The following is a 13,489-nucleotide window of genomic DNA, read 5'->3' on the forward strand; positions in this document are numbered from 1 at the left end:
CTCTACACCGTTCAGATAATAATCTGCCTTCCTGTTCTTACTCCCAAAGTGGATAACCTCACACTTATTCACATTAAACGCCATCTGCCAAGTATCTGCCCATTCATCCAGCCTATCCAAGTCACCCTGAATTCTCCTAACATTCTCATCACATGTCACACTGCCACCCAGCTTAGTATCATCAGCAAACTTGCTGATGTTATTCTCAGTAGGCCAGCTGGCTTTTCGAAACTGCTCTGCCATTCAGTAAGATCATGGCTGATTTGGCCATGAACTCATCTCCACCTACCTGCCTTTCCCCTCCATAACCCTTAATTCCCCTTCTATGCAAAAATCTATCCAGCCTCGTCTTAAATACATTACTGAGGTAGCCTCCACTGCTTCATTAGACAAGAATCCCACAAATTCACCACGCTCTGGGAAAAGCAGTTCCTCCTCATCTTCATAATCCTGTTCGAGTTAATGTTGTTAAAGATCCCAATTCCCACTGCAATTGGGGCACAAGAAATAGCATCTGTGTTAGGCTATCTGGTGTTTTGAGCTTACTCCACCATCAGCAGTACCACTTTCCTCTACTATTGTCATATCATCAGAGTCTCAGATAACCCATCTTGAATCATGTTAACACCCATCTCCTCAACCCTGGACCCATCTTGTGCCACAGCCTTGTGGCATTTCATTGAATCATCATTACATGCCATGTAGTATGACATCATTACATGCATGTCATATGACATAGGTAATCATGGTCTTTCCATGACCATGATTATTCTTGGCAAATTTTTCTACAGGAGTAGTTTGCCATCATCTTCTTCTGGGCAGTATCCTTACCCTTCAGGGCATTATCAATACCCTTCAGAGATTGTCTGCCTGGTGCCAGTGGTCGCATAACCAGCACTTGTGATTTGCACCAGCTGCTCATATGGCTTCACCTGACCCTGATCAAACCCTAACCTAATCACAGGACAATTTACACTAACTAGCCTACCCAGCAAGTCTTTGGACCGTGGGAGCAAACTGAAGCACCCAGAGAAAACCCACACATTCCACTGGGAGGATGCAGAGACTCCCAGAGGACACTGGAATTGAACTCTATCTCCCTGAGCTGTAATAGCATCATACTGACTGCTATGCCACCATGAATTCCTTTGAGACATCTACTTTTGAACATCCAGGTGAGCTGAGATCACTGTTGTGCAATGGACCATGAACTTTGCACAGGAACCTCTTGCTCTTCACTCTTTTCCTCAATGCCATAAGCTATAGACACACTGAAGAAAGCAGTGAATTTCATAATGGTTGCCTGCCTTTGTTGAGAAATGCTGCTCAGGATATGGGAATAGTACAGGCTTTCTCTGCTCTTATTACTGACCCTATGATTGGCCAGTGGTATTGTTGAGTGGGGGCTCGTTGCAGACCTTTAAGTCCCATTTTTCATATAGCTGTGTTGAGCCAATAATGACTTAGCGCGCAGTCTTCAACCCTCTGCAAACTTTGCTTCAACAACTGAGATTTTCTCTGGCATGTTAGAGGCCGGGTGGAGACTTGCTAGAAGTTTATAAAATTTAATGAGTAAACAGCCAGATTAGTTTCTCCAACCCACAACTCTGGAATGGGTTCCCAATTGAAACAGTGGCAATCAAGAGGCTTTAGGCTTGATATATGGATATGCAAGGAATGGAAGGACTGAGTGGTGGGGTAGAGATACGTTTCCACCAAAGGAGGTGCAAGGTCCTCCTTCCCTCCTGTAGCCTATAAGTCACTCTTGGGCAAGGGGTAGCAGCTGCTTAGCCCTCTGATCAGGGTCATGTGAAGTCATGGGAGCAGGTGGTGGATGGTCGTACGAGCAGCTGCTGCATATCACAAGTGCTGGTTATGCGACCACTGACACCAGGCAGACAATCTCTGAAGAATATTAATTAGGGCTGGGATCACCCATCTTATAGAGGCTGCCCAGAAGGCAATGGCAAACCACTTCTGCAGAAAAGTTTGTTAGGAATAATCATGGTCATGGAAAGACCACCATTGTCCACATCATATGATGACAATGGAGGGATACGCATCATGTGCGGGTGGAGGGGATTAGCTTAATCTGCCATACTGCTTGGAGCAGGCATCATGCTTTCCTCTGCTGTACTACTCTACATTGAACAACTTTGGTTCTGGAGTGCAGATGACGAGATTAAGTAGACCAGTAAATGAACTGCATGCCAGTGGAAACCTCGCTGACATACAGCATTATATCAATTAGGACTGAGAGAAGCCTTGGAGGTGATGACACAACTATACCATCAGTGTTCATTTTTAAACAATATTGTTAAGCACACACTTCATGCTATCATGTAGCGGACAGTATGGAGACAAATCGCTGCATTTATGAAATTTGAAAGGATTTTCCACAAAATTTCTCCATTTAGAAGGTTGAGACTTTTGCAAGTTCAAACAAGGTTAAGGCTATGTAGTGAGATTGATGAAGCAGATGTGCAATAAAGCTCAAGTCTACTTTAACTCCACGGCTACAGGTTAAGGAGGCAGTACAAGAGAAGCCTGTTAGTAGGGTCAAATTTATTGGCTTGCTTGTACTTGACATCATATTAGTGCAACCTTTGCAGTCAATATTTAAGATCCTTCATACAAGGTATTCTTTCAGTCTTGGAAAGAAAACTTCTGAAGCATTCTCTTTCACGTTAAGGAACTGGTGGGGCTCCGTCAGTCAGCAGCAGGTTTAGTTGAAAGGTGAGGCCCAGAAACCAACTGTGTATCATTTCCTTCAACAAGGGCGTTCCATTTATCAAAATCCTTTTGTAGATCTAAAAATTGAGTTGGAAAAAAAAAATAAATTAACTGGTTCTCTCACATTCTGGCTGGACAGACATGGACACAGACACAGACACCCCCCCTCACCCATCGAATCTCCTCAGTACGTGGTGAACTACACCCCTCACAGGCAGTACTCATCCTGACATCCACTTCCAGCACTGGCCTCTAGATGTCGCTCAACAGCAAGCTGAGCCAGGACAGTTAAAATAACCTACAGAACGGGCTGTCTGCTGAGGGAATTCAACAGGTCACGCAACGTCTCGGAGAGAAAAGGGAAATGTTGACGTTTCGGGTTGAAACCCTGCATTAAGTTTGAAAACTTTTTGTCCCAGTTTCCAGTTTGAAGTAGTGGCAAGCTCAACACAATTGAAGCTCGGAGTGTTCCATCGTTCTGTACGTGTCCTTGTGGAACGTGTGGGTTTTCTCCAGGTGCCCTGGGCCGGAGTTCAACTGCAGCATCGTTCTGTACGTGTGGGTTTTCTCCAGGTGCCCTGGGTCTCACCCACAGTCCAAAGACGTACTGGGTAGGTTAACTGGTCATTGCAAGTTATCTTGTGTTTAGGCTCGGGTTATTCTGGTTTGGTGGGGTGTTGCTGGCGCAGTGTGGCTCTAAGGACCAGGAGGGCCTACAGCATGCTGTATCACTAAATAGCATCCTCCGGTGATGCTTCTGCCTGTACTTTGAGAAAACCAATGAATTGAGTACTTTATTTCATAAAAATCATATGCACAGCATTAACAATTCATTTTATCTGATACTGTTCAACCCAATTTGAGCTCCTGCAGCAGATCGGCAGTTGTTCCAGATTCCTGCATCACACACTGCTGACAAGATTGGGATGTCCGGCCCACCCTGAGCCTTCCATCATCTTCTCCCATTGTGCCACGAGAAGTAACTTCAAGGATTTGGACTCTGTTGCATCGACTCCATAGTTCACGACTGGGAAGGGAGTAGGTGGTGATGTTTTTCCAGGCATCTGCTGCCCTCAGAGCTGAAGGTAAATGTATTATCAGAGTTTGCTCTGCTTTTTGCTGCACTGAAGCGGAGGGCCGCAGGCCTGCTCCAGCAGCTCCTGGCTTTGTGACTGCGGGCTCCGCGGCTGTGTGATGAACTGAGGCCGAGGCTGTGGGTCTGCTCCGAGCTTTGTGTATGCGGACTCACTTTTGGTCTGAATGGTGTTTGCTTGCACGATTTGTTATTTCTCTCTTTGCACATTGGGCGTAGGTTGGACTTCCTCCCTCCCTCCCCCATGGGTTCTTTTGGGTTTGTTTTGTGGCTGCCTGTGAGGAAACAACTCTCAAGGTTTTATAACCTACACATACTCTGATAATCAACGTACTTTGAGCTAGTACACCGTACATTACCTAGGTTCATTTCCTTGCAGCTATTTGAAGAAATGCAATAGGATCAATGAAAAAACTGCACATCAAGACTGACAAATAACCAACTGTGCAAAAGGCAAATTGTGCAAATACAAAAAAATAGTAGATAGTACTTGTAGAGTCTATTGGTTGTGGAATCAGTTGAGTGTTGAGGTGAGTGAAGTTATCCACACCGGCTCACCATGGTTGAAGGATGGTAACCTGATGGTGTGGTATAGCGAGCGTGGTATACCTGCTTCCCAATGGCAGCAGTGAGGAGAGCATGGCCTAGATAGCAGGGGTCCTTGATGATGGATGCTGCTTTCCTGTGACAGTTCACCTTATAGACATGCCCAATTGTGGGGAGTGATTTGCCCATGATGGGCTGGACTATGTCCACCACTTTCTGTATCATTTCACGTACCAGAACCTATAGGTGGAGGGGCCCTGGTCTATACATCAGCAATAATTGTTTATTCTGTTATGAAGGTCAGTAACCACAGGAGAGAAGACAACAGGACAGACATTCCTGCAATGCTACACTGTGGTTGCAGTCTGTACCATGAATAAAATGTACCACACAGATTTACTTCGATTACTGAACCCACAACCTCTGATACCACAAAAAGGGGAAAGAGCAGCAGGTGCTTGGGAATCCCACTAGCCACAAATCTCCTTCCAAGTCGCACATGGTTCAGACGGTTCTGCTTAATATCAGAGAATGTACACAGCAGACCACCTTAAATTCTTGTCTTCAAAGACATCCATGAAAAACAGAAGAACCCCATTGTGGAAATTCAATCACCAACCCATCATCTTCGCATCAAGGAACTCAAGCCAATGTTTCCCAGACACCTTCACCGGTGAGTCCGCAGCTGGTCCCTGAAGATGGCCACACGGTAGTGTAGCAGTTAGTGTGACACTATTACAACTTGGGGCTGAGTTCAAAGTCAGTTCCGGAGTCCTCCAAGTTTGTACATTCTTCCCATGTGGGCGTGGGTTTCCTCTGGTCCTAAGATGTACCAGTTGGCAGGTTAATTAATCATTGTAAATTGTCCCATGATAAGGCTAGATTTTTTTTAATGCCACGGACCCCTACTATTACCTGACGGGTCCGTGGCCCACGGGTTTGGAGCCACTGGGCTACGGGGGGGGGGGGGGGGGGGGTTAAAATAAATCAATCAATCGGTGGGTTGCTGGATGGCATGGCTCAGTTCTATACTGGATCTCTTAAAAACAGAGATCTGTTTCCCGGAGGACAATTATGGAAGTGTGATGAATGAAGACTTTATTAGGGAAGCCCATACTCCAAAATGAGGAAACAAAAAGGCAATTGGAAAACCAGCGAGGGCAGGGGAAGGGAGGGTTTGTAAAAAAAAAAATTAGCTTGTTATCAGTCATGAGTTATATTCTGACAAGCACTGCCTGAAAAACGTGATAGAAGCTAATTCAGTAACTCAAGAGAATAAAATTGTGGGGGTACATGAAAAGAGCAGAGAGGATTTAACTGAACAGAAAGAACCAAGCACAGGCTTGATGGGCTGAATATAATATTTTGTATGATGGTACGTTAGAACCTACCCAGGTGTCTTTGCAGAAAGGCCAACGCTGCCCTGTTGGTGATTTCAAGACCCTTTAGAGGATTGATTGTTCCTCTCGTCTCAAATGCCCTGCTGAGCAAGTCTCCGGTCACCAAAGTGAAGTCTGTTTGGCTCAGATGAACTGAACCCCTGAAAGTAATAACCAGAACAATTACTGCGAATGTTAGTCTTCATGTACAGAAAGTTCAAAGTACATTATCAACGAATGTATACATTGTACAGCCTTGAGATTCATCTAACAGGCAGCTATAAAATAAAGAAACCCTAAAAGAACCCACTCTAACATCCAAAGTGCAGAGAGAGAGAGAAAAAAACCAAATCATGCAAACAATAAAAGCAAATGGTGTTCAGAACAATAGAGAGTCCATAGGTATGAAGTCTGGAGCAGACCACAGCCTCAGTTCAGAACAAAACCAAGTAAACATCATGCAGCAGGGAGCAGAACTGGCCTGACCTTCGTCTCTGGTCCCGACAAGATACCCAGTGTTCTGTGTTGTTAAGCTGAGCATTGTCAGCTGGATACATTAGCAGCAGAGTATATGACAACACTGGAGCTTCCCCCATCACACTCGATCTCCTAATGAAATATAGCCACTGTCTTCTTTTCCTTATAGATGCATCGATATTTTGGGACCAGGTTAGATTCTCAGATCCAGACACCCAGTAACTTAAATGTTCACTCTCTCCACTTCTGACCTCCACGGAGGATTGGCAAGTTGGAGGTTACCCAGATGGAATACAAGGTGTTCCTCCTCCACCATGAGGGTGGCCTCATTTTGGCACAGGAAGTCATGGACCAACATGTTGGAACAGGAATGGGAATTGGAATTAAAATATTTGGCCGGGGAGGAAGGTCAGCTTTTGGCAGATGGAGCGGAGGTGCTGGACAAAGTGGTCTCCAAATTTACGACAGGTCTCAATGTAGAGGAAAGCACCGGATACAATAGAATACACCAGCAGATTTGCAGGTGAAGTATCGCCTCACTGGGGAGAGCAGTTTGCACCCTGAACGGAGGCGGGGGGGGGGGGGGGGGGAGGAAGGTGAATGGGGAGGTGTAGCACTTTGGCTGCATGTTGAGATGTGCTGGGAGGGAGATACGAATGGACGTGGAAATCGGAGGGAGAAAACCCTGTGGAAAGTGGTGGGGAGGAAAGATACGTTGGTGGTAAGATCCCATTGAGATGGCATAACTTGCAGAAAATGTGTTGGATGCGAAGGCTTGTGGGTTGGTAGGCAAAGACAGAGGAACTCTATCACTTTTAAGGCAAAAGGAAGATGGAGTGAGCACAGTTGTCTGGGAAATGGAGATAAGAGTGAGGATAGTATCAGTAGTAGAGGAAGTTCACACTGTTCTTTAAAGAAAGGCATGTCTGATGTCCTGGAATGGAACGCTGTGTCCTGGGAACAGATGTGGTAGAGGCAAAGGAACTGAGAGAAGGGAATGGGATTTTTGCACGAGGTGAGTGGGAAGGGGTACAGTCAAGATAACGGTGGGAAACAGCAGGTTTATAAAAGATGTTGGTCGACAGTTCACCTCCAGAGATGGAGACACATGAGAAAAGGACCAAGGGAATTTACAGGCAGGGTGGAAGTTAGAGAGAAAGTTGATGAAATTGGGTGCATGAAGCAGTGAGGAAGAGTTGGGAGCCCCACCGGGGAAGGTTTGGAACATTGGCTGTTCTACATAACCAATAAAAAGGCAGGCGTAGCTGGGGCCCACAGCTACCCAGAGTCCGGGTAGCTGGGCCACTGGTCAGATGGGTGTGATTGAGCCAGAAGGGCCTGTTACCATGCAGGATCTCAAAGAAAATCTAATATATAACCTCATCTCCAACACACTTGGAGAAGTTTCTCCTTTACTGTTCTCTAATTTTTGTTGTTACAAATCCAGTAGGTAATTGGACCATTGGCAAATTGGGGCATTTGATTATTTGGGTTAATTCTCAAAGAACAAAAACCATTTGAGAAAATAGCCAGGATTCCCTTTATTTATTTGGGACACTCTGCTGCTCAATTGGGGCTGGTAACTGTTGAACAGTTTCTAACTAGCTTCAGTTATGTGACTGTTGGACACTACACCATACTTAGAGCAAAGTTTTTAAATATAGCATCACTTGTGTGTTTGTGTTCAAAAAACAGTTATTTTTGTCACTGAAAGTTGGTGAGAAGGAAGAAGCAAATCAGTTCGGAACTGTTTTGCTGACTGTGGTTTCAAGCACTCAGGCTTGGAGATGCCAGCTACTTGTGTGGCTGTTGGACACTACATCGTACTTGAAGTGACCAGTTTTTAAAATATCATCGTTTATGTGAGCTTGAGTTGTCCACTTGGGCTGAGAGATGCGGATTCGAAAGCAGTGATTAGATAATTTTGTTCTTATTTTAGGTGCCTGTGCGATTGTTCACCGAGTCAACTGGCAGCGTACATGGCAATGGATACTGGAGGAATTCCTCCGTCAATGACTATTAGGTACTAACAGTTTTATAATAAAATTACTATAGTAATAGTGGCAGTTTTCTAATTTGTTCTGTATTTCATTTAAATGCAAAAATTGTTACACAGCTAAATACTAGCTTGTCTTTCACACCCTTTTAACTATTTCCATGAAGCTTCAGCTAATCAGGGTAGCCACTTACTTGGGCCAAAATGCACTGGTCCTGATGTGTCCCAATTAACTGGATCCACTGTACTTCCATTCCCTGACATCAAGCAGCAACACAGAATCTGTACGGGGCTCTTTCTGTAGTATGGAATTCAGACTGATTTTACTTACAAGATGGTGATAATTTTGAGAGCACTGTTAGTGGATTGCAGCCTCTTCAGCTTTTCAATGCTGTCCTCTGTCTGGAACTTTTCAGAGTTAATACAAAATAGAGGACCGAGGTCCTTGGAATAAACGTCTTCTGCTAGTGGCAGCATCCAGGTATCCAGAGCCACTGCACACCTGTGGGAAAGGAATACACTTAGGCCCTGGGAAGTTGCAGCTATCTAATCGAAGAGGAATAGTGATTAGTATTTCATAATGTCCCTCACCGTTAGTGATGCTTTGCTCTGATAGATAGCAAGAACTATTGAGAACCATGTCCAGTTAAACGTATCGTACTCTATCTTGTAAAAAGATGGACAATTGTTTTAGATTCAGTTACACAGTGTTGTTCAGACCAAACATCAGAATGGGGAAGTAATGAGATCTTAGTGACTTTGATCGTGGAATGATTGTTGCTGCCAGATGGGGTGGTTTGAATATCTCAAGTTGCTGGTCTTCAGGGATTTTCACACACAAGTCTTATGCATTTATAGAGAATGATGTTGAAAGCAAAAAAAAAAATCCAGCGAACAGCAACTTTGTGTGTGAAAACCCCTTAATAAGAGGTCAGAGGAGAATGGCTAGACTGGTTCAGGCTGACAAATGCAGACAGCAACTCAAATAACGAGTTACACCAGAGGTGTGCAGAAGAGCATCTCTGAACACACATGTCAAACCTTGGAAGTGGCTGGGCTACAGCAGCAGAGGACTTTGAACATACACAAAGTGGCCACTTTATTAAAGTTCAGGGAGGTATCACCTGCAGACATCAACGCAGATGATAACTGCCTCATTTTACGGCAGGAAGCTGGCACTGAATCCCTTTGTTGATTCTCAGTGGCAACTTTCTCTGAGCACACTCTTCCGTTGACAGAAACCAAAGCAGTGGACATACCTGAACCGCTTGTCCTCGGCAAGCGCCAAGATTGATGTGGAACCTCCAAATGAGTGGCCCATCACTGCAACCTTCTGTAGGTCAATGTAGCCCTGTAGTGAGAAGAGCACCATCTCAAATTCTCAATATAGTCCTCAAAGACACGGATGCAGCTCAAACAGACACTCTTCATGGAATGGAACTACAGATGGGTTGAATAGAATTGTTACTATGCCGGACATTGGTAATGTGGAATGCTGGAAATCTGCTTCACTGGTTTATCAGTGGGACCGATGGCAGGGGAACTGCACGTCCCCAGTCACTGAGGACTCAGCTGCAATCCGCGGGGTGGCCCGTTTGCAGCCGCCCAGGAGCAAGGCGGAGGTGTCGGTGCCTGAGGTGAGGTGGGGTGGTGTGGCGTCCATGCTGGAGTCTGTGCTACCCTCAGTGTTCGGCATAAGACAAGCTGTATCGTTTTTGATTGCAGGCTGTTGCAACATTCCTGAACTCAGTGACTTGGACTTCTGTTTGTGTGACTGTTTTACTGATCTTATATCTGCTACGTTCCTCGTCCTGTGTGCAACTTGCTTCTGCATTTTGGCAAATGAAATGTTGTTTCATTTGGCTGTATTCATGGGTGTGGTTATGCATGGACTACAGCAGCAGAAACCACAAACATACACTGAGTGGCCAGGTTATTAGCTGCAGGAGTACAAAGCACTACACCGCAGCAAACAATCCGTTTGGCACGTCTAGTCTGTGTCAAACTGTTATACTGCCCAGTCCCATCGACTCACACATGGTCCATAGCCCTCAATACCCCTCCCATCCATGGACCTATCCAAATTTCTCTTAAAATAGAGTCATACCCACCTTCAGATCAGAGAGGCTCAAGCTATCGGGAAGGGCGTTTTCGATGGACGTCCCACTGTTGATATCGGAAAGGACGTTCAAAACCTGAACACATTCCTTTACTCGTTGAGACAGCTGGAAGAGTGGGCCGGGGGGAACAAGACAATGCATTAATGGAGTTTGATATAGGGCCTATATATTTTGTTAGTGCTCAGAGTTCAGGAACTATGGATTTGAGGTTCTGCCTGCTCGATATAAATTGGGACAAAAGAGAAGAAAAAAGACAAAAACAATTTTGACTTTTCATTGGCAGTATAATGCACAGAGCATTTGGCCATCCAGTTTCAGATTTATATGGAACTGAGCATTCTAGAATTGCTTTCTAGAATACTAGAGCATTCAGAATTGCTTTCTCAGAAGCATTTCCCTTTTAGAAAGCATCTTCTTTGAAAGTTATTATTCAATTGAGAATGAAAGTGACACTTTCCCTGATCTGACAGCTCAGTAGCCACTTTGTGTTCTACTATCCCAGTGTTAGCTCTGGAGTTCATTGCCCTGCTGCAGTATTGGATTCAGCCACCAGGTGTCAGCAGTGAGGTATTTTTAACCCACAGATACCATTGATTTGCCTGGTATAGGAATGTAAAGCTAGTTAACCAATGGATCACACTGTCTTAGCTCAGCACGATGGATGGTAAAGCCTACAGGCTCCTTTCCTAGCTGCAATGTTTACAGCACAGATTGAAACCATTCATTATGGAAACTGCACTGCGGCAGACAGGAGGGATCTACGATGGGTAATTAAAACCGCCCAATGCATCACCAGCACCAGTCCACCCGCAAGTACATACAGAAAGTTACCAGAGAAAGGCCAGAAATATAACGAAAGATCCCACATACCTTGCTCATGGACTGTTTGTCCTACTCCCATCAGGGAAGTAGTTACACAGCATCCCTGCCAGGAGCACCATGCTCAAACATAGTTACTTTCCCCAAGCAGGAATGCTGATCAACACCACTACCCAGAAACCCACACCACCGTCACTACATACAAATCACCTAGCAGCACTTGACATACGTAAATCCACCTGTGTATACAAGATTTACTTGTATTTTATAGGACTCCTTTTATGTTTTACATTTATTGTGTGCATTTTCAAAAAAAAATTAGATTCTTTATGCTTTGCATCTCCTCCTCCTTCCCTTTCCCCGATGGTCCACTCTCCTCTCTAATCAGATTCCTTCTCCGGTCCTTTACCTTTCCCACCTACCTGGCTTCACCCATCACCTTCCAGCTAGCCTCCTTCCCCTCTCCCACATTTTTATTCTGGCATTTTGCCCCTTCCTTTCCAGCCCTGAAGTGCGGGGGGTGGGGGGGGGGGGTGTCCTCGATCGAACATGTCAACTGTTCATTCGTTTCGATAGGTGCTGCCTGACCTGCTGAGTTCTTCCAGCATTTTGTGTATGTTACTCGTGTTTAGTGTTTTTATGCTGGATCAGATCCAGAGTAACATTAGTTTCGTTCTCCTTTACACTTGTGTATTACATAATGGCAAACAATCTAGAATCTTCTCCAGTAGACTACCAAGGCCAATAGGCTCAACTTCTGAAGCCAGGTTGCATGAGTTGGGTTCACATTTCCTCAAATTTAAAATGTTGAGTATCAATTGGAGGTTTTAAGTGTTTAAAGGATTTGTTAGGTACAGAGAAACAATTTACACTGGTGGGAAAAGCAATGAGGAAACTGTGTTAAAAATCAGGCAAAGGGGCGTAGACATCTCCTCCACCTGCCCATCAAAAATAAATAGCTGTGGAACATAGACAAAATGCTGGAGGAACTCAGCAAGTCAGGCAGCAGCTGTGATGGGGAATAAACAGTCAACGTTTATTCGGAAACTGTGCATTCCCCTGCAAAGATACTGCCTGTCTTGCAGAGTTCCTCCAACATGGTGTGTGCATTGCTCAAGACTTCCAGGATCTGTAGAATCTCTCGTTTATGAAGCAACTGTGGAATCTGGCAAAAAAGAGGGAGATTTTGTGATGGAACTGATTTTTTTTAATCTGGTGAGGGTAAATTCAGGAAAAGTGATCTGGTTACATCTTGGCGGTGACTAGAATGATTAGCAGAACAGGCTTGTTGGATTCAAAGGCCTCCACTTGAACCTCTGACCCAGTAACATTCTCACTTTTTCCAGTGACAGCATCTCTTCCATCTCTCAAGAAACAGATCGATTTGTCTCTTGTACCATTTTGCTCTGTGATTTTCCTATATGAATAAGTTCACTTCTCTAACTTTTGTGAAAACTGTCCCCCAAACTGCATACATCTTACTACCATTTTCTAATCTTTGACAACCATATCCTGGCTTTCAAACCAATCAAGGTTGCTTTAATAAACAGCTACATTTTATTAAGAGGCAGGAAATAAGTCAACACAGCCCTGCAAAATTATGGAGCAACTCAAACTAACTGATAAAGTCATAGAAGAGACCAATTTGGTCTATCCTTGTCCTTAACAGAACTGTGGCATATCAACAGTCAGCCTGCCGGACCACCCTCCACCATTATCTTGTCCCAAGCATTTAGACAACAGTGACTCTAATCAGTTGGTTCAATTCAAATATACCTTGGCAAATGATTCTAGCTTAGATTGGCATCTTGGTCAGAATGGGCCGAAGGGCCTGTTTCTGTACTGTATGTCTATATCCAATTGCAAACAAAGAATCCCTAGCAATGGCTTCTCTTTCCACACACAAGTTACCTCCAGTGAAGTTCAAGGTGCTTTTCATCTCTGATCTGCACGCTGTTCCACAGCAACACTGGCCAAAAACACACCCTCCATTTCCACATGCACACTGTTGACACCCACCAATACCCCATTCTCATCACTCTGGAATCATTCTCTGTCACAAAACTGACAATGTGTTGTGCAACATTCAGTACGGGATGAAAAAAAATCTTCCTCCAGTTGAAAATCTGGGGGCCAAAGACTCATCTCTCTTGTTACGAAATCAAACGAATCTGTTTGCTACGTTTGACTCCGAGAGGAACACCTAACCACAGATACTGTTTTCACCTCAGTGATATCACCACTCTTCAGCAGACCTGCAGCTGAAGCCTTCATCCATGCCTTTCAGTACTTCTACACCTCTTATGGACACCTGCTAAGTTTCTCA

General features: G+C 44.6%; 1 protein-coding gene across 4 annotated transcripts in view; it reads right to left on the bottom strand.

Moving 5' to 3' along the window:
- Nucleotides 1-2,546: 2,546 nt before the first annotated feature.
- Nucleotides 2,547-13,489, bottom strand: part of LOC140719632 (platelet-activating factor acetylhydrolase 2, cytoplasmic-like) — a 43,193-nt gene continuing 32,250 nt past the window's right edge. For 3 of the 4 annotated variants that reach the window (XM_073034379.1, XM_073034380.1, XM_073034381.1), the window contains 5 exons: nt 10,336-10,449; nt 9,484-9,575; nt 8,556-8,726; nt 5,764-5,912; nt 2,547-2,810 (listed from right to left, as the gene is read on the bottom strand). In XM_073034379.1, coding sequence (XP_072890480.1) covers nt 2,710-2,810; nt 5,764-5,912; nt 8,556-8,726; nt 9,484-9,575; nt 10,336-10,449 — 627 coding nt within the window. In that variant the 3' untranslated portion in view covers nt 2,547-2,709. The remainder of the gene's footprint in view (nt 2,811-5,763; nt 5,913-8,555; nt 8,727-9,483; nt 9,576-10,335; nt 10,450-13,489) is intronic. The other variant, XM_073034383.1, reaches the window with a different exon arrangement.

The sequence above is a fragment of the Hemitrygon akajei genome, chromosome 32, assembly GCF_048418815.1.
Source record: "Hemitrygon akajei chromosome 32, sHemAka1.3, whole genome shotgun sequence".
Taxonomy (NCBI): domain Eukaryota; kingdom Metazoa; phylum Chordata; class Chondrichthyes; order Myliobatiformes; family Dasyatidae; genus Hemitrygon; species Hemitrygon akajei.